General features: G+C 49.1%; 1 protein-coding gene across 1 annotated transcript in view; it reads right to left on the minus strand.

The window, feature by feature from the left end:
* Nucleotides 1-26,517, minus strand: part of DHX29 (DExH-box helicase 29) — a 1,426,484-nt gene that overhangs the window by 1,109,533 nt on the left and 290,434 nt on the right. The window contains exon 7 of the mRNA XM_069627279.1: nt 569-695. Within this exon, the coding sequence (XP_069483380.1) occupies nt 569-695 (127 nt within the window). The remainder of the gene's footprint in view (nt 1-568; nt 696-26,517) is intronic.

Consider the following 26,517-nt stretch of genomic DNA (forward strand, 5'->3'; position numbering starts at 1 on the left):
ACACAGTGGTCCGTATCATGGTCCTACCAGAGGCAAGCGTTGTGCGTATCCGTCAGCGACATCATGGACCCGCACACTCGACACTTCTTAAACCCAGACCGCGTGGTGGAAGAAGCCGAACACATCATACAATAGCAATGAAGAAACAGGTTTGAAGAGCCGAAAGAACAGGAGTCAGTAGAATCGCGGCACGCCGAGACCTCCGAAACCAACACGTTCGCGGAAAAAACGGAACTGAGGCTACGGGCGTCGTGCGTCCTATTTATAAAATCCAGTGACGTCGGCTCGACGGAGGCCCTCGAGGACAGAGTGTCGACGTCATCGAAGCAGCATAGCTGTGGTGATTACTGTCATAGATATGGAATACGTTGGAGGACGCAATCCCCTTGAATGTTTAATTTTTAACATATTTGCCAATGACACTAAGCCAAGTTCCATACGAATGGCTTCGACTGGCAGAGATTGTGGAAAGCCCAAGTTGCGTCTCCACAGATTTCCTTCAAATTGAAAGAGTGAAAACATGGGTTACAAATCAGGGCAGAGAAACAATGCCCCGGCTTTTAATTACCCTGTTGGAATCTTCTGATGCGCTCTTGTGCCTTCCTCTGGCCCTGCTTGTCTTTGTCTTGCTTGGTGGCAGCTGCCTCCGCCTTGGCATCCAAAAGCTTGGCGGTCAGCTCCAAGTATCGTTCATTCTATCAAAAATACATAGAAGTGATATCAGAGCTCTTTCTTTTTCAAACAGTGCATACAAATTTTAGATAAACAGAAAAGTGAAGAGCAATGAAAAGTCTTCAGGGGTTAAATGCTCTTTATGTATGCAATAAACTAAAGTAGGTATACCATGGTGGCTGGTTTAATCGCTCATTCAAATTACTCAAAATAAATGTTAACAGGAAAGAAATCACAGCATTTCACAGAATTGACTATTACACCAGCTCCTACTTTCCCATCACATCTGTCTGCTGTGTTGTTCCACATCATCTGGCCTAGTGGTGGGTGGGACATGCCCAGGTGTTCCTTGTATGTACAACTCTGGTCTACCTCTGCACATACCCCATGCCCACTGTACGCAAAGTGCTTATCAGGAAAGTATCCAACATGGCAGGTGGGGGTGGGTGATGGGAGGACCGGGGAATAAGGTCGAAGTACTATTTTTTTGGTGGGGAAATCTGATTCACCCAATATGTGGTCAAAGAAGAGAGCGAGACCTAACAAGCAATTTTCTTAGGCATACATGCCTGACTCCGACAATACAAATAGATTATAGAGCAGTGGCAGATGGTGAATTTATAGGCACCTGGACTAATCCAGAAAGATCTTGGGTGGTTCTTTCCCTTAGAAAGTATTTAAAATAGGGATTTACATTTTGTATTTTTCACACATTTCAGAAAATGTGGATATGAATCCATGAAATGTGCATTCAGTTATGCAGGGCATCACATGAAACACATGAATGCAGGGTGGCCAACAGTATAAAAGAAACATTTTCCAACACCTGTTGATGCTGTCTCCAAAGAAATACCTTAAGGCTTGTCAACAATTTTTGCCAGCTTCTGCCTAAATCAGCTAATGAGGTCTGTCTCCATTTTATACTAGTCGTGTCTACAGAAGGTAAAGAGGGTGGTCTGAACAATACACGCCATCATTGAAACTGTAAACGGTATTTATTCTGGCAGTGCCCAAAGAAAACAGGAGTCTGAACAATATATGCCTGCACTGCCCCCCATTCATCTCGCTAGTGGGCATATCAAATCCTGCAGTCTCTCAATAAATGTCTGCACTTGCGCCTCCAGTTCTGTCCCAGGTTGCTCTCAGTTCCCACAATGTGTGCCTTTGACCTCGACCATTCACACACAAACTTATAAACATGTGTACATACATTCGAACAAGCACAAGTGCAAACATTGTTTCTTTAAACATTCTTTCTTTATTGAGATTAAAAGCCAGAAAGAGTTCATAACTCCACACACGATATTGGAAACCTTGGCGATCTTAAACTATCCTATAGGTGTTACGAAGAGACCCCAGAAGAGCTTTTGTAATAAACGCACCTGCTTGTCGTTACTATTTAACAAAGATATGCTGCGCTGCATCTTTTTAGGAATAACGAACCTGCCATTTAAACACTTAACAAGAGATCAGACATTTGAGAGGAAAGGGCAACACTTACATTATTTACCATGACAGCTACAGCCATTCGTTATACTGCTGCCCGTTAGTGGCTTTTTCATGGAGGGCAAGTCCACTTCCCCCGGTCTGTATGCCACTGATGCAGACACCCCATTTCTTTCCTGCTCCCCCGATTTAAGTACATACTATCACTTTATTCAACGTAAAATATTCTCAAAGTTGAATGCAGGGCTACAGATAAGAAATTAAGGTGGGAGACGTTTACTCCCTACTTTTAAAAGTTTGGAGTAAAAAAATGTTCAAGTGAGTTAAAAAGTAGTTCTTACTGCAAAATGTCGTAATTTTGGGCAAGTATCGTGCTGTAATGTTAGAAATCCAAGTATTTTAATTGGATTTCTTTGAGCTCAGTATTCACCATTTATTAAAAGATGGTTTATTTTTATCCCTCTCCAGATTAAACACCACAAAGGTACAGCTATTCTTTGTGGCATGTACTTCCCTCTCTGGTAGGAATACAACTCAGCAGTGTAGTCAACAAGGGACAGGCACCTGCTAATCTGTAACTACCTGTTTATGTTGTTGTTGGGTAGTTGTCTATTATGAGGAAGTCAACCAAATGAAGTTAACCTGATCTGAAGGGCTGGCTGTATGTTTTAACTCTTTATGTGCTGTTCAAGATATTTGAATTTTGTTTCAACAGTAAATATTTGGTTATCAATATGTTGCAACTGCCACGCTTTTACAAAAATGTATTTGCATTACTGCAGGGAAGAAATCTGGTCGGGCAATCAGTACAGAGAGCCTTGTCAGACCCCTGGGTTAAGGGCAATACTTGGGGACTGCCAGGGCTGAGCCCCGGCCCACTTGGAGGCCTGGAACTTGTGATGACTCCAACAATGTCATCACTCCTTTTCCAGAGGTAACCTTCTCTCATGTTGCCAGGGTGAGGCAGATACTTTCTGATCCAAACCCTAGGGGTGGCTGTATGAGGATCACATGGGGTGAGGTGATACTTGTGGAGAGGACACAGCATTGTTGGAGGAAGCCGTATACACCATGTCTTTTCCTTTTGACGACTTCCTTCCACAGGCCCGGATGTCCTATTGTAATATTCTCCCTGAACCCTTTCCCTATTCCACCTCCAACATTCCCCCACATGACATAGGACAATATAGCCACGGCTGAACCAAAGAAAGGCAGGGAGCAGTAATGATTAACCCAATATGGTCCAACATCAACTTCCCTAATATCACATGTTAAATGGACTTGGTAACATCAACATGAACCATTGTGACTGCGTCAGGTTGTTCAAGTCTGGGCCTTGAGGGCCAGAATCCTGACGGCTTTCAGGATATTCCTCATTAAAATTCATGAGGAAAGATGGGCATACATTTAGAATCACTGTATGCAAATGTACTCATAAATAATAATGAGGGGTATCCTGAAAACCCAGCACTGGTCCAGCACTTGAGGCCTGGAAATGGACAAACCTCTAACCTGCCTTACTTTAAAGCTACTGAACTTGTAAAACTAAACCTTCTCAGTAATACCAGCTTTTCTGTCCATGGGTATGGAAAGGAACAACAGGAACTTAATCTTATACCAAACACTAACTACCATTCTCATAAGCACCATTCCAGGACTAGGAAGAGGGATTGAGTAGTGCAGAACATGGAAAGCCACAAGCACAATGAGCGCTCTAGTGGCCCTGGCTTTGTCAGGACCTTGTCCTTGAATTCACATTTTTTGCTTGAGCCATTCAAACCGCCCCCCCCCCCCAGCTGTGCTGGGAAAGGCTCGGGAGGTTTGTCTGGGGCACCCTGTGGCAATGGGTCCGCAAGTGGTGGCAGCAGCAACAGTACTTGTACCGGGGCTGGTGGCTTCGCCGGCATGGGCAGCCGTACAGGTGGTGGTGGCATCACCTTTATGAGGCCTTTTACAATTCCTGCCATCTGCTGAGACTTCATGAGGGTCATGTATTTATCAAAGAAATGTTCCTTGCACGCTGGTGATGACCGGCCTGCAACTGAGGGTATGTTTGCGGCGGGCGCAGGCTTGCTGGGCGCAGGTCTGGCCTGAGTATAGTTTGCCTTTGTGCACCGTACCGACAACAAAGGCACCGAGTATGCTGTACCACCATGGTATTTGTGGTGTATTTATCGACGACCACTCTACCCACGGGGATAAATCATGCCTGTGCATAGAGGGCGTGAAGCCCTGTGAGCCTTCGGGCTGGGAGAGGTACGTCCCCTCAAGTGGTACCATTTTGTTTTCTGAAGTCACCATGTTGTCCCCTCCCAGTCCCTGATAGGAATGCACTGGAAACTAAAGTCCGACGACGATCCTACATGAGTAGGCCACTGATTGCCCTTGAACTGTTGCTCAGTATTATTATTATATTATAATTGTTCTTTTATAATGCGCTTAATACCAACAAATGGTTTCTAAGCGCGGGATCAGGATTGGAACTCGTGTTGTGCTGCGGTGTCTTGCTTCCAAGACAAATGCGTTGCCTCTGAGCCATTCTTCCTCCCCGCGATACTCGTGCCTGCACCTCAGGTACCGTCCTGGTAGGCCTAGCGCCCTTGCGCTCGGTAATGCCTCTACGTGAAGGCGCCCCCTCTGACCTAGACCCGGTATCAGAGCAATGGCCCTCAGGAATACTCCCTATGCCAGAACCTTGCGGTCCCTCATTCAGAGTCGGGGTAGGTTCCTGGGACCCTCAGCCCATGGGCAAGTAGCTACACAAGCCTTGTGTCACGACTGGTACCAGGATCAATAAGATCGCTCCCACTAGGGGGATTCCCAGGAAAGGAATCCCTCTTGCGAGGTGCCTTAGTGAACAGGGTACCTATCTTAGGCGACTTTGACAAATTCCTTCAGCTGCTCTGGCAGAGACCTAGAAAATAAAGTTCCTTCCACCTGGCCAGATAATTTTTAAGTGACCACAGGGTAAGCGCGTCACAAGCCGGGCAGCCTTCCCAGCGATGTTCCTCTCCCAGGCATTGAAGACAGAGTGTGTGGGGATCAGAGGCCGGGATCAACCTGTTGCACGATGGGCACCGACTAAAACCCACCTGGGCAGACCTGAGCAGGGGAGGCTAGGCCCCGCATGCCAGTGAAATTCACAACAAAAGAGGAATAAATTCCTATGGGAATGCTGACGTGCGTGGAATTACAAGGGAAAAGGACTTGACCACAAGCACAGTGAAGTAGGTCTGCTCCCATCGACACAGAACAGAGGACTGGGGTGTGGGGTAGTAGGGCGGTGCCTACGGAGCAAATGCGCCCGTGGACACGCACCTTTAAATTTAAAGAATTTAAAGAGGAATGGCTTTTTTTTTTAAGAGAAAAGGGGTTCTGTTCCTTTCCCTAGCGAGGGACACCCCAGGCAGTATGGAGGAAAGGGGACATTGAAGTACTGTAGTTTTGCCAATGTTAGCATGACATGTTATGGAGGGAAAAAGCAGTCACTGCACTGTAGTCTGAAGACTACAAGTTTCAGGGGTAGCGGGCATAGATACAAGAAAATAGTGGTGGCCTTCCAGTGCAGGGTCTGTGTCAGGGCCATTTCAGTTGAAATGTGCACAAGCCTCAGGGGGCCCCAGCAGATGCCCCCACGCGGGCAGTCTTAATACACAGCAACATCTTACTTTATTACATTAAATATGCACTTTGCTGCATGCATGTAACATGCTGCTGTGGCAAGTCAGAAGAAGGACTCAGACTAGAGGACATGGTTTAAAAGTAACTTTATTTAACTTAAAAGAAAATTCCTCACTAACCCTGCTGCTAAGGGGGATCACCTTCCTAACAAACTAAACTAAGGTGCTCATCAATAGTCAAAAGAAAAATAGTCCTCTGTTCAAACCTATCCACTAAACTGGCCATACAGCTTAGAACAAATGTAAAGGAAAATTAGCTAGAGTGTTCTACACCACAATCTATCTTGGATGTTACAGGAGTTCTTCCTGGCTCAGGATCGACTGGTCATCCTGCATTGACCGTTCTTCTTTAAGAATTATTAGCAGATTATCAAATTTCTTCAAGTTTCCCAAGTTCAACAATAATAAGTCTTACGTTTCTGCAAAAACAAACTCTCCACATTTCTGTTGGTGGAGGGATATTTCCCCCATCCCTCTCCACCACTTGGGTGGGTCTCTCCCCACTTGGTTCTAGTGGGGTCCTTGTATCTGCTCTTCACTTGGTTTATTTAGCCACGTTGGTTCCCTTGGGCTCCTCAATGCCATATAACACTCTGGGATATTGGTAACCCCTTTCCTGCTTGTGGCTCTCTTCGCTCTTGTGGGTTCCTTTGACTCTTCTAGAGGTTGATACTGCTCGGTTGTCTCTCGTTCCCATAACCCTTTTCCTTCTCTCATGCTTTCTCTCTTTCTGGGCCTCTTTGATCCTTGTATGGGGTTAGGGCAATCCTTCAGTCTTTACCACTCACTCTTTCCTCTCTCCGCCTCCCTCCGAGTGGGGGAAACCAAGTACCTTCAGCATTGCAGGGTTTGCTCCATGAAGGATGCGTCTCTTAAACAGCGGTGGCGTTTTCCACGACTTGCCAGTCCCCCGGATTGGGTACAAGCAGTTTGCGGGTACCGCTCGTCTCAGTGTTGTCGGGTCCTTTTGCCCTTGCTTGGAGAACAGAGAATTCCCTTCTCCCTCGGTTTCGGCGTCAGTTCGTAGGCACTGTGCCCACCATGCCGCCGGCGTGGTTGCGCCTCCACATAGATTTTTGTTTTGTGCTACCTTCGTTTTGTAGGTCCCACATGTCTCTGTGTCAGGCGGCAGCATCACCCTTCGTCGGCCGCTTTGTTTCACGCCATAGCTGGCTCTGCAGTTCAGCACGGTTCTGCCCCTCGCTGATGTTCCCACATCGGAGGCTTGCCTGTGCTTATGCTTTCTCTACCATCCATTGTTGCCACTTTATTCTCGCTCCATGACTTCAAAGGGGCTTATTATTCAGCTGTCCAGCCTATAGAGAGTTCAGCAATACCTTGAGCCAAACACAGAGGTAATGTCAGGGTTCATTTGAGTCCAACATATTGATGCACTATAAGTCTCCCTTACTCCCATGTAGGCTGATAACACTCTAGGGTATAGGGAGTGACCCCATGATAATGTGAGTCCTTGTCCCCTGTAAGGGGGGTGAGGGAGGTCACTCCCAGAGTGGTCCCACTTTCCCAAAAAACATGGGGCAGGTTTGTTAAGTGGGCACACCTCCCTAGTCTCAAAGGTTCTGGATCCCCCTAGGGAAGAAGGGACAAAGTCTTCAGACTCGTCACACTGCCTTTGCTGGTTGCTGTCACCCTAATTCAAGACTTTAAATATGCACTTTGCAGCATGACACGAAAAGCTGCCTTGCTGGCCCCCTGCATCCAGCAGCATTGTTATCGCCTTGTTGCCTTTTACTCCAAGTTTATCTGCATCAGCATCTCGCTAACAAAGTATTTACTAGCTTTTCCAGTGCCCATTTAGTGTTTTAGCTCCACGGTCACTGGCTGCTTGTCCTATGGTTATCTGCAGCGATTAGCATCCTTGCTGTGTTGCTTTATTGATTATTTAAGCACCCCAGGGGTGACTGTTTTTCCAAACGGTAGGCAAGTGGGCCCCCAAACACCCTATTGACATGGGTTCTCCACAAGCCCTGAGAAATATTCAGTCATCACTGCTTTAGCAGATAGGACCACAGCTAAAAAAAATAAAAATGACAAAAATAAAAGAATACCATTTAGATAGGGACTAGGTGTGATCAGCTCGCTGGGAGAACCATTGAGTCAAGTAATGGTGCAACAAGCCCAGTGTATGCCACAGACGCTGTTGATTCCCTTTATGCACAGAAGGGCGCCTTAACCCGGCCCAGGTATACTTGGTGCATTTAACAGAATTCAGTGGCAGGAAACACCTTAGCAAGCGTACAGACACGGATATAGGCGAAGTACCTAACTGAATTGAGCAACGAGAATTGCCATGCACAAGGGTATAGACTTGAGTAGCCTCAATATGGAGTAGCCTCACACCAGGGGAATGCATCTCAAAGGTCTTTGTTCTTAGCGAGATGGGAAGGATGTGGGATTAGAGTAGGCAGGCGGGCTCTGGTCAATGGAAAGACTTCCATCATCTTGTTTCTCTTGGCCTCTTTTTCCTGTCCCCTCCACTTCCTCTACAGCAAAGCACTTTAGGTGTGACATCGGAAGGACAAATTCCACTCTATTCGAGAGCAGGGATCAAGCCACTAAGGGAAGCTAAGGCACGTCCATTCACCTGGGCACTTGTACCTTTAAAAGGGGGTCTTCCACCCGTGTTAGGCAGAATCCTGTGCAGTGCCCTTAGGGACCACTACACACAATTAAAACTACAAGTGGCAATACAAGTTCACCTTTGGTACAAGCCTGTACTACACTGTTAAAGTGGTAGCAGTAGCGGAGCAGCCTCTTATCTCAAGAGAAAATGAGCAGTAGTAGAAATTACACACAGGACCACAATTACTATGACTCAAGCAAACACGGACTCAAGGTTTTTGGTGAAAAAGTAAAAGTACATTTATTTCTAGACCATCTGTTTGTAAAACACTTCACTTTTATTTAAATTAACTACACGTAAAATACACTACAAACAACCAATTCTCTTTGTGCAGAACAATTCAAGGTAAGTACCTTATGATTTGACAGACCGGTGTTGGGAAACAAAAGACGTTACCGGGAATACATATGCGATCACTTTTTGACAGTAATGACAGTTCGATCTTGCTAACGATACGCGTATCCGCGGAAAGGAATGTTACCGGGGTAAAAACACACTTAGCACCTGAGTTAACAAAAGAGAGTTGGGGGCAAATCAAAATCATACGCAATACTTTTGTCAAGGCAGACAGAATCAGAAAACACTTGCTGACAGGAAAATAAAAGTCAATAGGCCTGCGCCAATGTCAGGAGGAACCGGGTTCCTGTTGTCGAGGATCACACAGTCAGACAGTTCAAGATTGAACGTTGCCAGGAGTACTTGGATATTGTCAACAGAGGAAGGAAAAGTTATAAGAGGGAAGGAAGACAAGGGCAAGCCTTGGATGAGGAGAAAAGGGTTCACCCTAGTTCCTCAAAGCTGGAAACAGTACCTTATTCTTTGAAGAAGCTGGTGCCACGGCAGTTGTTCCTGGTAGTTTCCTGCAGAGTCACAGTTCCTGGAGCTTCAGTCGTGGGCACAAGAAGGACGACGTCTGGAGTGAGCTGCACTACCCAGGGATGAGGCCAGCAGCAGCGACACGGAATAAAAGGTGTGCTCCTTTAAAACAGGAGAGGCTCTTCAGATGGCTATCCGGACCACTACAGCAGTGTGCAGCGATTTCGACCACGAAGAGGATCCTCTGGCTGTGGAAGATGAGCTGGTTGACCCCACCAGGCTCAAGGGAAGAAGACTCCGGACTGGATCTTCTCTGGTCGTTGAAGGGTAGATAGCTCAGGACTGCAGCAGGGCTTCACCGGGACTCAGTAGTTGCAGCAGCCATCTTTTTCTCTGCTTCTCTTCAGTTCCTTGTAGTTCCAGTGGCGGCTCTGACTTCCAGCCTGAGTCCTGCCTTTTATGCGAAAATCCCCCATTCACACAGCCAGGCTGTCAATCACGCAGCAGGGGGGTTGTCCGTCCCGGACAACCACCTCAGCCAATCATGGCAAAGTGCGACTTGTGTTTCCTAGGATACCCTGTGCCGGGGTGACTACACCACTCCCTCACATTCAGCCCACCTAGACACCCAGAGGAGGGCTTCTTTGCAGAAGCCCGCCAAAAGACGGTGAACAAAGAAGGCAAACCTGGTTTGCCGCGCAAAGTAAAACACAAGAAGGACTTTAACTAAAAGAAATGGTGAATAAACCCGACCGGAGCCAAAAGAAACGGTATTTGGTCACGCAGGTTTATGATCGAGGCTAATATAATAGCCTGGAACAATACCATGTTTATAGAGTATAATCGCGGTAGAAAAGTTAGGGTAGATACCACTGCCACCAGCCAAGTCTAAATGTTAAAAGACCAAAACAAAGCTCAGAGAGGCACAGACAAAAAGGAATAGGTATTAACCCTTTCCAGTACTCTATGTAAGATGGGGTGTACTGGGTCTGTAGTTCTAAATGACTACATAAAGTAAATGACACTTTACCTGTTTCTGGGGGACTGTAGTCAGCCCTAGAAAAATGGAGTCAGTGGGAAGTCTCAAAGACAACCCTGCGTCACTGCACTGAAAGTGCTGTGTAACACACACAAAAGTGGGGCTCATGGAGTGGTGTGCTCCAGAGCCCAAGATCGCACAAACAGTAGAATCACACATGGCAAAACAAATATAAGAGTGGGAAAAAGGCTCACACTCTTACCAAGTGGAAAGAATAAACTCCAGAAATCCAGCAACGCTGCTGGGGGACTCACTATGTGAGGGAAATTAGCCATAGAATGAGAATTCTCCCTAACAACCCCTTTAGAAGATTCTCTTGGATCCTCTCGGGACCGTCCAAATTTGCTCAGAAGAAGTACTTGGACTTCATTTGGGAAAGTTGTGCTTTCCAAAGGCCTCGGCTTGAGGTGAAGGAGCCGTCCAAGGAAGGAGGAAGATATGTCCTCTACCCACACCCCGGGCACATTGTGAGTGACCTCTCCTGTGGAGCACGACCTGCCAATCTGCACTGGAATCTCCTAGAGATGAGAGATCAGACCATGAACGGAACCATCCTGGCCTGGAGTCCCCTTGCATCAGAGCAACCGCAGGGCCAGACCAGCCAAAGCTCCCTTTTCTACTGCACCACACCGGTCACTCTGTGTTCCTCGCACCTTAAATGAGAGGGAAGGCACAGTCACAGTATTTTGTGACACACCACTTCAAGCTTGCTTGCACTACAAACTGAGCTTGATCTGCACACATCTTTGTTCAACACCGGGTCTGACTAGGCCAACCCACCACAAACTGAATCCAGGTACTATTGACCTTGAATTGTCCCCTTGGTCCACTTTGACCCTATAGACTGGTTAGATTGCGATTGCTCCTGTTTTCAACCACAACATATCCTTTTTCTGGCTAGTAACTAACCTACGACCCCTGGAACCACCCTACATGCTACTGTGCTACTTTCCACAGACTGTAGCATCTTCTCTGTTCTTCCTTCAGGGTGGGTTTTTGTAAAGCAGGTTTTATTTCTTCTGTTGTAGATGGTGTGTTTAAATAGAACTTTTGTTGGACATTCCCCTTATTTTGGACTGATACTGTGTTTTTTGGGTCACTACTGGTTTCACCTTCACACCCCTCTTACGAGCATAGGCTTCCCCTTGGCCCACGTTACCCTAACAGCCGAAGGAAGTATATCGCTTAACTGTCCCCGTTTTACCTTTATGATTGTGTTGTGTTTTGTTTGTAGAAGTGTGAAGGCTGAGTTGGCCATTTTACCCATACTTAACCTTGTACTTCGGCACAGCAGAATTCAGTTTTTCACAGGTAGCATATGCAATTTGGCAGGCAGAGTCCACTAAGGCAAGGCCATGCAATTTTAGACGTGATGTTGATTAGTTTGTCAGAAAGGTAATGCACAATGTTAGTCATTTTGATCTCCTATCCACACCTGTCGGTATCTAATTAACAATTCTCATAGAGAAGAGCTGAAAAGATCATTCACTATGTAATAAAATCAATGAAACGTTTAGTTTAGTTTCTTTATTTATACCACGCGCTGAAACCTGAGGTAACTGGGCGTCGGAGACTTAAAGGTGGTTACAGCAGAGTAAATAGATACAGGCAGAGAATAGATATACAAGATAATGGCAATACGTGCAGATGACCGGGTTACATGGTGGTCGATCGGCAGACACAGGATAAGAGTACATTAGTTGGTGAGTCAGACAGAGGTGGAGTTCTTGTTGGAGACACAGGCCTTCGCTTTCACTCTGAAGGTCCAAAAGGAGGGTTCTGCTCTAAGGTTCAGTGATATGGCATGCCATTGTTTGGTGGCTAGGACTGGGAAGCTGGATCCGCCTGCTTTTTTTAGTGAGAATTTGGGGATGGAAAGACAATGAGAGTACAACTTTCTGGTTGGTCTGGTTGAGGTGTGTTTGTTGAACTTGTCTGCCAAGTATTTGGGGGCTTCGTTATATAGGCATTTGTGGACAATGACGAGGGATCCAAGGGTGATTCTTTCTTGTACCGGGAGCCAGTAGGCATCTTGTCTGAAGCTGTAGATGTTTGAGTGCCGTTGGATTCTCAGAGCCGCTCTGAGGGCATTATTCTGCAGGACCTATAGTTTGTTCAAGTTACGTTCTGATGTGGCAAGAAAGAGTATTACAGTAGTACATTTTTGAGTTCACTCGTGCTCTGGCTAGTGTAATGAAGCTGGAAGGCGAAAGGAAGGGTTTCAGGCATTAATGAGCTTATTTGTATAAGCTGTGGAGGAGGCTGTAGCGTTCACCTGTTTTTTGAGCGAAAGTGTTGAATCTAGATAGACCCCTAGGGTGTTAATTTATTTGGCTATAGTGATTTGGTTACCTTTTATGTTGATAGACGTGTAAATTGGGTCCCGTTAGTTTAGCCGTGGTTGGGAGCCGACGAGAAGGAGCACAGTTTTCTCATCGTTGAGGCATAAGCCATGTTCTGCCATCTAGGCTTGGATATCCAGGTAGAGGTTATTGATCCGTGCGGCATCCTCTTTGTAGCAACCTGATAGGGTGATGAGAACCTGGGTATCATCACTATAGTTGGTGTATGTGACACCTAGGTTATCAAGGCGGTCGAACATTAGCTTCGTGAAGATATTGTATAAGGTCGGCGAGATGCACAAGGCTTGTGGGACGCCACAGAAGATGGGGATGGGGTGGACTGAAGCCCTGGGTGAAAAGACCTGGGTGGTTCGGTCATCAAGGAAGGATTGGACCCAGGCGGTCGCCCTGCTCGAGAAGGCAGCTGAGGCCTTCACATGTTCCGTGAGGATCTGATGGTAGATGAGGTCAAAGGCTGCCGAGAGGTCAAGCAGCAGGAGAATGGCTAGGTTGCCCTTATCCTTTGCCTCGTCCATCTGGATTTTTAAGTCCAGGGGGGCGGTCTCTGTTCCATTCTTTGGTCTGAAGCCAGATTGTCTAAGGACCAGGAGGTTGTTCTCTTCCAGATGCTTCTGGATTTGCAGCTAGGCCACTCTGTCTAAAATCTTTAGGATGTAAGTGACAGTGGTAATTGGCCTGTAGTTTGTTGGGATGTTAGGGTCTAGGTTAGGTTTTTTTTTATCAGGGGCATGACCCAGGCCTCCTTGAGGCTGCTAGGCACTGAGCTCATTTTGAAGAATGCATTGATTAGGTTTGTTATGAAGGGGGCCAGGTCGTTGGCACCTTCCTGGATGATGGGAGCTGGGCAGGAGTCCCCTTGGCATCTGGTTGGTTTGAGGTCTTTGATCCATAACATTTCTCAAATGCTTACCAAGCAGGAGGAATGTTTGGATGACAGTTCTCAAGCAATTCAAATATTCTTGACAGCACTGAGTAAGCACTGAGTAAGCCGTTTGAAAATGTTTGCTGTATTTAATGATTAGACTATTACCATCATGTTTATTAAATTCTAGGATTATAGACACAATGGTTACTTACATATAGCACTGGCTAAAAAAATCAGTTGCTACGCAGCTTCGATCATTGGCTAGACCTTTCAAAGCATTAGGGAGACATTATCTAATTGACAATTGTTCACCCTACACACCAGAGTAGGGTGCAGTAAGGAACAAGTTACTTACCTGTAACTGTTGTTCTCCAGCATGGGTCTGGCATGGATTCACATGCTCATGAATATTCCCCGTTGTCAGGCTGGGAATCCTCGGTAAAGAAAAAACCAGTATCAGTTTCGTTTCTGATCGGTCTTTCGTAGTAGTAACCAATCACTGGTCTCTGCGTCATACTGACCACAGCCAATGACTGCCCTCTACCTAAGCACCGCCTCTGGCAGCCATCTTCAGATTTGGAAGCACGTGAAGTGGCAGTATGACCAAGTGAAGAGCCGCAGAGGGGTAGGCGGGAGGGTTCGCATGTGAATCCATGCCAGACCCATGCTGGAGAACAACAGTTACAGGTAAGTAACTTGTTCCTTCTCCAGCATGGGGTCTGGCATGGATTCACATGCTCATGAATAAAGAATACATAGCAGTACACACATGCACAACCACGGGAGGTGGCAAAGGCTCAACATTAAGCATCACATCAAACTCAACATTAAGCATCTTACCTCCTCACCAGGCTGACCTTAGGCGAACAGGTTGCGCAGCACTGCTTGGCCGACCCTGGACTCCTCCCTGGAATTCCGATCGACGCAGTAGAATTTCGTGAAGGTGTGCGTCGACCTCCACGTAGCAGCCCTACATATATCCAGCAGGGGCACACCAGAAAGGAACGCCGTGGTAGCTGCGATCGCTCTGGTGGAATGGGCTCTCGGACGGCCAGGCAGCGGTCGGTTTGCCAACCGATGACAGTACATGATACAGCCGGAGAGCCATCTGGAAATGGAAGCCTTCGAGAGAGCCTTCCCCTGATTGACAGGTCCAAAGTTCACAAAGAGTTGTGACGTCTTCCAAAAACACTTTGTGCGGTCCACGTAGAACTTCAGCACTCTAGCCACATCCAGCGAGTGCAAAGTCCTCTCAGCCGGCGACGCCGGCGACGGGAAGAACACAGGCAACACCAAGGGTTCGTTGAGATGGAAGTCCGACGGCACCTTGGGCATGAAGGAGGGGTGCGTCCTGAGCACTACCCTCGTGTCGTGAAAAGTCAAGTACGGGGCCTTGCAGGAAAGGGCCTGGATCTCTCCCACCCGTCGTGCGGAGGTGATGGCCACAAGAAACGCTGTTTTCCACGACAGAAACTTCAACGGGCCGAGTGCAGAGGCTCGAACGGAGGTCCCATTAGTTTGGTCAGCACCACGTTGAGCTCCCACGCCGGGGCCGGAGCCTTCACCGGCGGGAACGATCTGAACAGTCCCTTCATGAACTCTTTCACCAGACGATGAGACCACAAGGACGTCCGCCCCGTGGTTCTGGTGTATAGGGAGATCGCAGCAAGATGAATCTTGATGGACGCGTGTGCCAGACCAGCTTTGGCCAGCGTCAGCAGGTACGGCAGTACTTGAGGAGCCGTAATCCGTAGAGGGTTAATCTTCTGTGCATGGCACCAGACAGAGAACCTCTTCCATTTGTGTCCGTAGCATTTAAGAGTCGAGGACGCCCTGGCCTTTGCAAGAACCTCTCTGCAGTCGGCCGGTATGTCGTATCCTCCAAACTCTAGCGCTGTAGGAGCCAGGCCTGCAAGTTCAGCGATTTCGGGTCGTGGTGGAAGATGGCGCCTCCTTCCCTGGAGAGTAGATCCGCGTCCACTGGCAGCTTGATTGGCGGGGACGCTGACAAGTCCAGAAGGTCCGGGAACCATATCTGCCTCGGCCACGCAGGTGCGACGAGGATCATCCTGCACCGTGACCTCTTGAGCTGGTTGACGAGCCGGATTAGCAGTGGCAAAGGAGGGAACGCGTAGAGGAACAGGCCCTCCCAGGGGAACGAGAAAGCATCGCCCATGCTCCTCGCCTGGGGAAACCTGCTGGCGAACCTCCGGCACTTGGAGTTCGTCGCCGTCGCGAACAGGTCGATCTGGGGTGTGCCCCACCGTCGGAAGAGGCGATCCACTAGATCCTGCCGTAGTTCCCACTCGTGGCACGAGCGCAGCTCCCTGCTGAGGGAGTCGGCGATGGTGTTTTTTATCCCTGCCAGATGAAACGGCACCAGAAACATCCTTTGGGCGACGGCCCAATGCCACAGGTCCTGCGCCTCCTTGGACAGTGCTGGGGACCTGATTCCGCCCTGTTTCCTGATGTAAAACATGGTGGTGGTGTTGTCGGTGAAGATCCTCACCACCTTGCCCTTGAGGGACGGAAGGAAGGACCTGAGGGCCCAGAACACTGCACGGAGCTCCAGGACGTTGATATGGAGGGACTTCTCCGTCGGGAGCCAAAGGCCTCTCGCGTGCAGATTTTCGGTGTGCGCTCCCCAGCCTTCCAGGGAGGCATCCGTGGTCACTGTCTCCTGGTGGTCTGGGGTCTGGAAGTCCATGCCTGCCGTCAGATGCGCGCGGGTGCCCCACCACCGGACCGCTCGGCGGAAACTCTCGTCGAGTGTGATCCTCTCCTCGAAGCCGCCCGTCGTTTGGATCCAGCGCGCGTCCAGGAACTCCTGCAACGGGCGCATCCGGAGCCTGCACATGGGAATGAGGTAGATGCAAGAAGACATCATTCCGAGGAGGGACTTGATGGACCTCACCTTGGCCGCGTCGGAAGCCAACATCCGCTGTACCTTGCCCAGGATGGACCTGGTCCTTTCCTCCGACGGGGAGGCCAGAAGGGACACTGTGTCGAGCTTCGCTCCCAGAAACAGTGCGTTTTGTGCGGGTACCAGGTGGGACTTGGCGTAGTTCACGGAGAATCCCAGGTCCGTGAGAAGTTGGACGGTCCTTGCCGTGTGCTCCACGGCGAGCTCCCTCGTCTTGGCTCGGATGAGCCAGTCGTCCAGGTAGGGGTAGACGTGGATCCCCTCGCGGCGCAGCTGCGCCGCCACCGGTGCAAGGCACTTGGTGAATACCCTGGGTGCCGACCGTAGTCCGAAGGGGAGGGCTTTGAACTGGTAGTGACGCCCTTGGACCACAAACCTGAGGAATTTTCGGTGCCCCTTTAGGATGGGAATATGGAATTAGGCATCCTCCAAATCCAACGACGACAGGAAGTCTCCTTCCTCCAGCTGACCCAGGACGTGCTGGAGGGTGACCATCCGGAACTTCTGCGCCTTGATGAATTTGTTCAGACGTCGCAGGTCTAGGATGGGGCGCCATCCTCCCGTCTTCTTCACGAGGAAGTATCTCGAGTAAACTCCGGAGCCCCGAAGCCTCTTTGGGACGAGTTCGATGGCGCCCTTCCTGAGCATCGCCCTTACCTCCAGGAGAAGCTGAGGGACGTGAAGCTCTTTCCTGGCCACGGGGGGGACGCGCGGGCACCTTCTTTGAAACTCGAGCGCGTGGCCCCGGGCTAAGGCGTCCAGCACCCAACGGTCGGTGGAGATGGACTCCCACACGCTGACGAAGCTCGCCAGCCGGCCTCCCACCGGGGTGCATCGGTGGGGGCCCGACCCCACGGTCGGTTCAATCCTGTTTCGACGAGGCTTTGCCGCCTTGACCTCCTTGGCGACGACGGCGGGGTCCGCCAGACTTGCCTCGTCCTCTGTAGGCCTCCTGAGATGACGAGCGGGCCGCTTGACGGTAGGTGGAGAAACCGCCGCCGGACCCTTTGGAGGCGCCCTTGCCTCCGCTGCTCCGAAAGGGCGTCCGTCGTTGCTGCAGGACCCCAAGGGCCCGGGCCGTCTCAGTGTCCGCTTTAATGGCCTGAAGGGAATCGTCCACTGTTTTCCCAAACAGGTTGTTCCCATCGAACGGCATGTCCAGGACTCTGGTCTGTACGTCTTGACGGAAGTCCGTAGCCTTGAGCCATCCACGCCGCCTAAGGCACACGCCGTTGCCCAACTGGCGAAACCCAGTGTCGGCGATGTCCGTCGCAATCGTGATGGCGTGGTCCGATGCCACCTCACCTTCCTGTAGGATCTCCAGGGCATCCGCCCTCTTGTCGTCCGGTAGGAAGTCCAGCAGGGGAGCCAGTTTGTACCATAGCTCCCTGTCGTAGCGGGCCACGATAGCCAAGGCGTTGGCCGCTTTAATCGTCGTCGCTGCAGACGAGATGACCCTGCGTCCCATAGAGTCCAATTTCTTTCCCTCGCCGTCCGGTGGGGAAGTCGATGTGGAGGCCGCACCCCCCCCCGCTTTCTTCCTGGCCGCCGCGGAGACGACGGAGTCCGGGGTAGGCTGCGCCCGGAGGCACAGGGGGGCCACGTCCGGGACCCGGTACTTCTTCTCGCGTACCGGTCTCTTCTAGCTGGCGTAGTGGAAGGGTTCTTGAGGAGGGCGAGGCCCTCATCCCAATTGTCATCCAGTAGAGGCACCGCGAGGACCGTCTTCCTCTTGGCTTCGCGCCGTTGATAAAGGAATCCTTCCTTTTTCTTCTCCTCAGGGCAGAGTTGGAAAAGCTCGGATGCCCTGGCGATCATGGAGTGGAACGAACCAATCTCGTCGGGCGGAGAAGCCCTGGTGGGAGGTGACGACGGTAGATCCTCGTCGTCCGTACCCGTCGCTGCCGTGTCAGTCCCCGTATCATCCCCTCGGGTGGACGGGGAGGAGGGCTGGACGGTGCGCGACGGCTGAAAAGGAGGTGGAGGGTGAATCCTTCTTTTCTTGGGCGGGGGAACACCAGAAGGTCCCGGCTCAGGATCCCCCGACGGGAGAGGTTCCTCCGTCGGCAACGGCAGTCTCGTCCTTATCTCTGAGCATAAGGACTGTATAGCCAACAAAATGGCCGCCGAGTTGTCTTGCGGCGCTGGCAGAGGGGAATCCGACGGGCGATCCATCCCGACGGGCCGGTCTTCTTCCACGCCAAGGCCGTGGCTTAAGACCTCGATCAGCTCTTCCTCCGAGGTTGAAGCCGAATCTACGACGACGCCCTGCCCCCCCCTTATTCTTCCCCGCTGGGGATTTCACAGGGGTCCTATCGATGGGCACAAAAGAGGACTCCCTCCAAGGTGGCAGGGAGACTCTGAGCCCCGAGGTCGCCACCACTGGTGTAGCCTCCACAGGCTGAGCCAGGGCCGCTGCGACAGTATCGATAGAGGGCTTGGCCGGATGGATTAAGGCCTTCACCACCTTAGGTGCGCTTACCGCCTTATCCTTGAGGGGGGGGGGGGGAACACTGCCTCGCTCCCCCTCCGATGGGGCCTTCGAGCTCGACCGGGGCCTCTCCAGGAGCTTCGCCGGGTGCTCGCCCTTCCTCTTACCCGACCCAGCGCGTTGGCTCGTGGCTGAAGGTGCCGGGGAGGGTGCGCCCTGCCTGGCGCCCGTAGAGCCCGACCGTTCGGCGCTCCCGGTGCCAGCGGACTCGCGGTGTTTGGCCTTCTGTTGGACCCCCGTCGCCGGGGCGTCCTCAAAGGTCTTAGAAGACCGCTCGGATTTCTTCCTCTTCTTCTCACCTGACGGGCTCTTCCCTTCCAGCCAGTTGGCGAGACGTTGATGGCGGTCCTTCATGGTCCGCTCCGACATATTGCCGCAAAACGCACAGTCCTTCTCCACGTGCGTCTTGTCCTCATGTAAGCAGTAGAGACAAAAGGAGTGTTCGTCCTCCTTAAAGACGTTCTGTAGCTGGCATCCAGGGCAGACCCTGAACAGCTTTCCGGGCGTCGAGCTTCCCTTCTTCTGGGCCATGTCCGGGCCTGAGAAGCTTCTGGAGTCCTCCAAAAGCGTAGCTCGACGAAATCTTCACCCTTGAGGGGCGTAGACGAATCCGACACGGGTCCCCGTTGATCGGATGGAGAGTCGGTGGAGCTTGAGGCTCTTTTGACCGAAAAAACAAAGTTTTTGAGCAAAAACGTGAAAAAATAGCACTAACGCTCGAGAGCAATAGCACGAGGATCCCGACACATGAACGTGCGGTAAAAAATCTGAAGATGGCTGCCAGAGGCGGTGCTTAGGTAGAGGGCAGTCATTGGCTGTGGTCAGTATGACGCAGAGACCAGTGATTGGTTACTACTACGAAAGACAGATCAGAAACGAAACTGATACTGGTTTTTTCTTTACCGAGGATTCCCAGCCTGACGACGGGGAATATTCATGAGCATGTGAATCTATGCCAGACCCCATGCTGGAGAAAGGCTGTTACTTTTATTATGTAAACGTTTGCTTGTTTATTCAAGGCCTAAGAAAAGCTTCTCCATTTTTAGTAGTGATGTCATTTGATGACTTTTTAAACTGGCAAACAAGCACCATATAATTTACAAGGTTGATCATGTCCACATGCCTGCGTACGGAGGCCTTGTAAATGCTTGTAGTACGGTTTCAGGAAACTGTTCCTTGCTTGGTTAGGGAAAGGAATTTCCAACAGGAGAAATGAATTGGAGATCGGAGCAGAATGGCATAAAGGAGGATAGGGCACATCTGAATAACCACAGCGTCTTTGCTATGAGCTTTTAGGGGGAGGCTTTCTGGATCACCTTTAAGGATTGGTTATTTTTCCCATGCACCATTGCAGCCGGAATGTGTCCTACACATGCCCGTGCCAGAGTATGGCATAGTAAATGCCTAAATGTAACAGTTTCCTTGCTTAGTCAAGTCTTAAGTACAGCCTTTCATTTAGGAGTAGGGATGGGATAAGTAAGACTTAACTTTGCCCAAAGGTTGGGTTGTGGCGGGTCCAGCATGAATCATCTTTCTGTATCAACGTTCAGAATCGTTTTAGTTTTCCATCCAGCCTGAATGGAAGATCCATGGCATGGTTATTAGCCCGAGGGGCAGGGCGCATGCAGAATACCAGCTGGCATCCACGGGGTGAGTTTCCTAAATTCCCACAGGTTCGTCCTTGAGTCTAGACAAATTAGATAACCAGATGTGCCACATTAATGTAATAGGACTAGGCAAGGGCACCCACCAAGGGAGCGTGATGAACTTGAAAGGGTAGTCTCTTTCACATGAAGGCAATAGAGTAAAAGGACATAAGGTAAATTAAGGATCAGTGCAGTGGAGGGCTACAGGGCTCTACGATTTGGAGCTTTGGGGACAGCTCAATTGTCACTAGACCGGCAGGAATGAATGCACATGGGGAAGGGACCACAAGGGATGGAATCCCCTTTAGCACTCTGCCAGTTACACAAGTGATCAGACGTAATATGAAACGAGCAAATGGAAAAGGGAGAAACCGGACACCCCCTCCACTGATTGATAGGCACCCTCTGGATGCTGAACTCAGTATGGCGAATGACTTGTCATCTTACTGGGAAGAAGGAACCAAGCTCACCAATCCAGGGACGTACCCAGCTTGCACGCAGCAAGAAGGACAAGGCAGAGGTCCTTGCAGAGACACTCTAGGCTTTGTTCACCCCAAACAAGGCAAGCAGGTTTTCAGACGGAGTGGAGGAAGAAGTTGACAAGCATCTCGCAGAAGATCAAACCGGGATGGGAGTAGAAGCAAGATCAGGGGGTGCACAACGTCTGAAGGAGCAGGACTTGCAGAGAAGCTGGCAAACGGCAACGTACCAAGAAGCAACAGAATAACCAACCTGGCAATCAAAAACCTCCCACCAGCAACAATGGAACATCTCACAGAGCTCTTCAATGCATGCATGAAACTTCAGCACTTCCTGAGATCCTGGAAGGAAGCAAGGGTCATCGTATTCCCAAAGGCTGGCAAACCACTGAGAGCTCCAGCGAATTAATGCCCCATCAGCCTGCTCTCTGGATTGTCCAAGCTCCTGAAGAAGGTCCTCCTCGTCTGCCTCAGCAACTTCGCATTCATAAGAAATCTACTAGCAAAGGAACAGTTAGGATTTCGAAAGGAGCATGTAATGACCCATCAGCTGCTGAGAGTGATGGATACCATCAGCCACAGATTCAACATCAACAAGTCCACAGGAATTGTCTTCTTGTAGGTCACCTAAACATTCAACCAAGTCTGGCACAAGGGACTGCTGCACAAGATGATGGACCTGGGATTTCCGAACTGTCTGGTGAAGACTATTGCAAGCTACGTGGGAGACTGCACCTTCCATGTCACCATGCGGTCTGAGATGTCCTCATCAAATCCCATCCGAGCATGCGTGCCACAGGGTACGAACCTGTGACCCTTCCTGTTCAACATCTTCACCAACATCACCCCGACAGATCTCCACAAAAACGAACTGGCACTGTATGAAACAATTTTGCAGTCATCTCCCAGTCGTTAAGCAAAAAAGAATTGGCGAAGCAACTGCAAGCATAATTGGATACAATCTAGACGTGGTACAGAGATTGGCAGATAGAACTCACACCAGCAAGACAACTGCCATGCTGTTCAATAGAAAGATCAAGGGGCATCCGCACATCAGCCTCATTGGGGAGACCAAGTGGGAAAGCAGCAGCCACTACCTCAGTGTGACCCTGGACAGCAAACTCAACTGGAGAAGCCATATCGAGAAAACTCAGCAGAAGCCAACAGGAAAGGTGGCAGCGCTGTATCCACTCCTGAAGACCAAGTCCATGCCCCTCTAAATAAATATCAATGTCTACAAGGCGATCATCCGACCTACCCTGACATATGCCTCCCCAGCATGGATGACCTGCCATGAGCAACACCGAAGTGTCTTCAGATAGTCCGGAACAAGGCCCCGAGTATAGTGTCTGGAGCGCCAATCTTCACAACAATAGCCAACCCTTACAGTGAACTGGACATTGAGATGTTGGCCGAACATCTAGCGAAATTGAGCAAGTACTTCCGCTAAGGACTGGATCAGATCCCAAACCCTCTGATCAGAAGAATCACTTGTCACCACTGCAAACCCTTTTGTACGCTAACCACGGCCCATCACGGTGAATACCCTGTGAAACCAGCCCTACTGTGGAAAGTCCACACAGACCATGAAGAAACCCAGACCACGACTATATACTCAACCCGAGAAGATGGAGTAATGAGGCTCAAGTCACAATATCCAATAATCACTGATGATGGATAAAAATCTTTTAGCAAGAAAAAGAAAGAAAGCCAAGTATGGGGTTATAAAAATGCAGGCCGCTTGCCCCCTTCACTAGGAGCAGAAACTAACACTACTTGTATCCTAAACTCACGGCTTTATATGGGCCAGGGCAATCCAGCCCAAATCCTCAATCTAGTCTGGGCTCACACTACATAGACAGCCCCAACAGCCACTTTTTTTTTGTTTCCATGCAGGGGATTCGAACAGTAGCACCACCAGTGACAAGCCAGTGTCACATTGCACTGTGCTAATCCATAAGTGTAAGATTTCTTTTGTTTTAATAGACGGACACATATAGCAGCTATTGAATAAAACAAAAGAAATTGAAAACCTATGAAATAACACAGTGTGATACGACACTGGCATGTCAGCAGCAAGGCTTGTTACAATTCCCCACTACAGGACAATTAAAAACATGTTTTATTGTCTATTAATACCCGGCAAGGGTCAAACAGAATGTAACAACCATTCTGATTGGCCCTTGCCAGGGCTTTACCTGGCGGGATTCCACTCCTTTGTTCCCGGCGGAGGGTGTGGCAGCCCCTCAGCCAATGAGGAGGCTCGAAGTGAGGCCATTCCCGTTCCGAGCCACCACGCGGATGGAGGCCACCATAGTCTCCCGCCAGGGATTCAGGTACATTTTTTATTTCTTTTTTCATCCCCTGAACACAATCCCCTCCCCACCCTTCCAACCCCACTTACCTTCGTATTTCGCCTTTTCGGGAGGAAATGCGCTGGGAACACTTCTGTCCTGGGCGTGTCCGTTCCCGATGACTGCCATGTAAAAGGGAAAACGGACTCTGTTTTCCCTTTCCGGCAGCCATTTCCTTTGACATTTATTCATTTATTTTTTTCTGTTCCGAAACAGTGCAGCATTTTGGAACAGAAGAAATGCTATTAGTCGCCCGGTCTGGCGGGCCGGCCTTCTAATAGCTATAAACCCCTCAACGCGGGGGCATTAACCAACTAGGTAATGCCCCTGTGGGTCGGGGTTTTGTTGCTTAATTCGAACCCGAGACCTGTCGATGACAAGTCAGTATTACATCACACTGTGCTATTTCTGTGATGCTGAATTTCTTTTGTTTAATTCAGTAGACTGCTTGACACATATAGCCGTCTATTGAATTAAACTAAAGAAAATGAGCACCTATGAAATAGCACAAGGCAATGCTACACTGGATTTTTTCACAGAATGGAACAATACAAATATAAAATAAAAAAAAGTAATCGGACAGCAGCAGCAGTAAAGCCACCTTTCTTCCGTGCAGGAAAACATTTTTTATAATAATAATGTTAAAGCACAGGAGGAAAGGCTTTTTTTTTTATTATTGTCCAGTGCTGGGGACACTTCATTCAGCCACACACCCTCGTTGCAGACCACCCCTCCCCCCAACCGCGATTTCTAAACCACTTAAAAGCTCTGCCTAAACCAGTGGTTACCCACAAGGACATGCGAGTGTCTGCAGGGAAAAGACGAAGGAGTTGAAGCCTGAGCACAGACAAAGAGTAAAGTTGAGAGAAAAGATGGGATTGATAGAACCCACCTACTCCCCCAAACCCTGTTCTGGGGAAGAAGGTGCAGAACAATTGTCTACAGCATAAAGAATTAAATTATTGGTTGTTGATGCAATATTGTTGATTTAATATCGTAATAAATCCTGTGGCATTTTTAGCTCACAGGTGAATGAATGGTATCAATGTGTGTGCAATTATATGTTTAAGTAAATATGTCAAACGGCAGCATTACAAAATTGTATGGGTACCGCGATGCAGCACGGTAGAGGTTAAGGGTGGTGCTGTCCCTTGGAAGCTACGCACCGGTGGTGCAGTACCGCTGACTGTTACTAGAGGTCCCTTGGAAGCTAGGCATCAACAGCGAATGCACCCTGGAGTGTGCAGTACCGCGGACTGTTACTAGAGGTCCCTTGGAAGCAGGCATCGATGGCGAATGCACCGGTGGTGCAGTACCGCGGACTGCTACTAGAGGTCCCTTGGAAGCTAGCCATCGATGGCGAATGCACCTGTGGTGCAGTACCGCGGTTGCTGTTACGAGAGGTCCCTTGGAAGCAGGCATCGATGGCGAATGCACCCTGTAATCAGTAACTTGTAAACAAACCCATCGTGTTCTGCACTCCAAATGTGCTTCCATACTTCTTTTTGCCGAGCACTTCGGCCATCCTGCCCCGTGTTTTTTTTACTTTTGACCTTGATGCTCATGCTACTCCATATCAGCACAGGTGAAGCACAGCATTTCTTGCACCACTATTTTGAGCGGCGCTAGTCCCTGGCTATGGAGGGCTGAAGGTATCACTCTGCTCTGAGCACATCTTCGAGAGCAGTGCATTTCCTTAGTGTAAACAATCACACAGACCATGAAAAAACCCAACCCACGACTATATACTCAACCCGAGAAAAAGGAGTAATGAGGCTCAAGCCTCGTTATCCAAAAATCACAGCTGATGCATAAAAATCTGTCAGCAAGAAAAAAAAAAAGACAGGTCGGATATATGCCGTTATAAAAATGCAGGCCGCTTCCCCCTTCACTAGGAGCAGAAAGTAACAACACTCCCTTTATCCCAAACCCATGGCTTTAAATGGGCAGGGCAATCCGGTCTAAAACCTCAATCTAGTCTGGGCTACACTACACAGACAGCCCCAAAAGCCACTATGTTTCCATGCAGGGGTTTCGAACCGTAGCACTACCAGTGACTAGCCAGTGTCACACTGCACTGTGCTAATCCATAAGCGTCAGATTTTTGTTATTTTAATAGACTGACACATACAGTGGTTATTGCATAAAACAAAAATTGAAAGCCTATGAAATAACAGTGTGATGTGACACTGGCAAGTCAGCGGCAACGCTCGGTACAATTCCCCAGTACTGAACAATTAAAAACATGTTTTTATTGTCGATTCGAAACCGAGCACTGTCAGTGACAAGCCGGTGTTACATCACACTATGCTATTTCTGAGATGCTGAATTTATTTTGTTTCATTCGGTAGACTGCTTGACACAGTTAGCCGTCTATTGAATTAAACAAAAGAAAATGGGCACAGTGCTGATGGTCCCCAGCGTGGGGCAATACAAATATAAAATAAAAAAGTAACCGGACAGAAGCAGCAGGAAAGCAACCTTTTACCGGAAAAAGAAAAGTAAACCACAGCAGGGAAGACTTAGTATTGTTAAGTGCTGGGGGGGGGGGGGGGGTTAATGCCACGCCCATCATTTAGGCCGCACCCCTCGTTACAGACACCCCAGCCCCACCTCGATTTCTCAACAATTTAAAAGCTCTGCCTAAACCAGTGTTTGTTATATGATATGACATTTGTAACGTGTCAATACACGTGTTTCAAGGCGCGACGAGGAAATGCGAGTGTCTGCAGGGAAAAGGCGAAGGAGTTGAAGCCTGAGCACAGACAAAGTACAACGTTGAGAGAAAAAGATGGGATGGATAGAACCCACCTACTCCCCAAACCCTGTTCTGGGGTTGACGGGGCAGAACAATTCTCTACAGCATAAAGAATGAAATGATTGGTTGTTGATGCAATATGGTTGATTTAATATCGTAATAAATACTGCGACATTTTTAGCTCACAAGTGAACGATCCCAATGCGTATGCAATTATGTCTTTAAGTAAATATGTAAAACAGCTGCATTATAATTGTATCTGGTAACATGATGCATCACGGTCGAGGTTAAGGGTGGTGCAGTACCGCGGACTGTTCCTAGAGGTCCCTTGAAGAAAGGCA

The sequence above is a fragment of the Ambystoma mexicanum genome, chromosome 6p, assembly GCF_040938575.1.
Source record: "Ambystoma mexicanum isolate Mex_15411 chromosome 6p, UKY_AmexF1_1, whole genome shotgun sequence".
Taxonomy (NCBI): Eukaryota; Metazoa; Chordata; class Amphibia; order Caudata; family Ambystomatidae; genus Ambystoma; species Ambystoma mexicanum.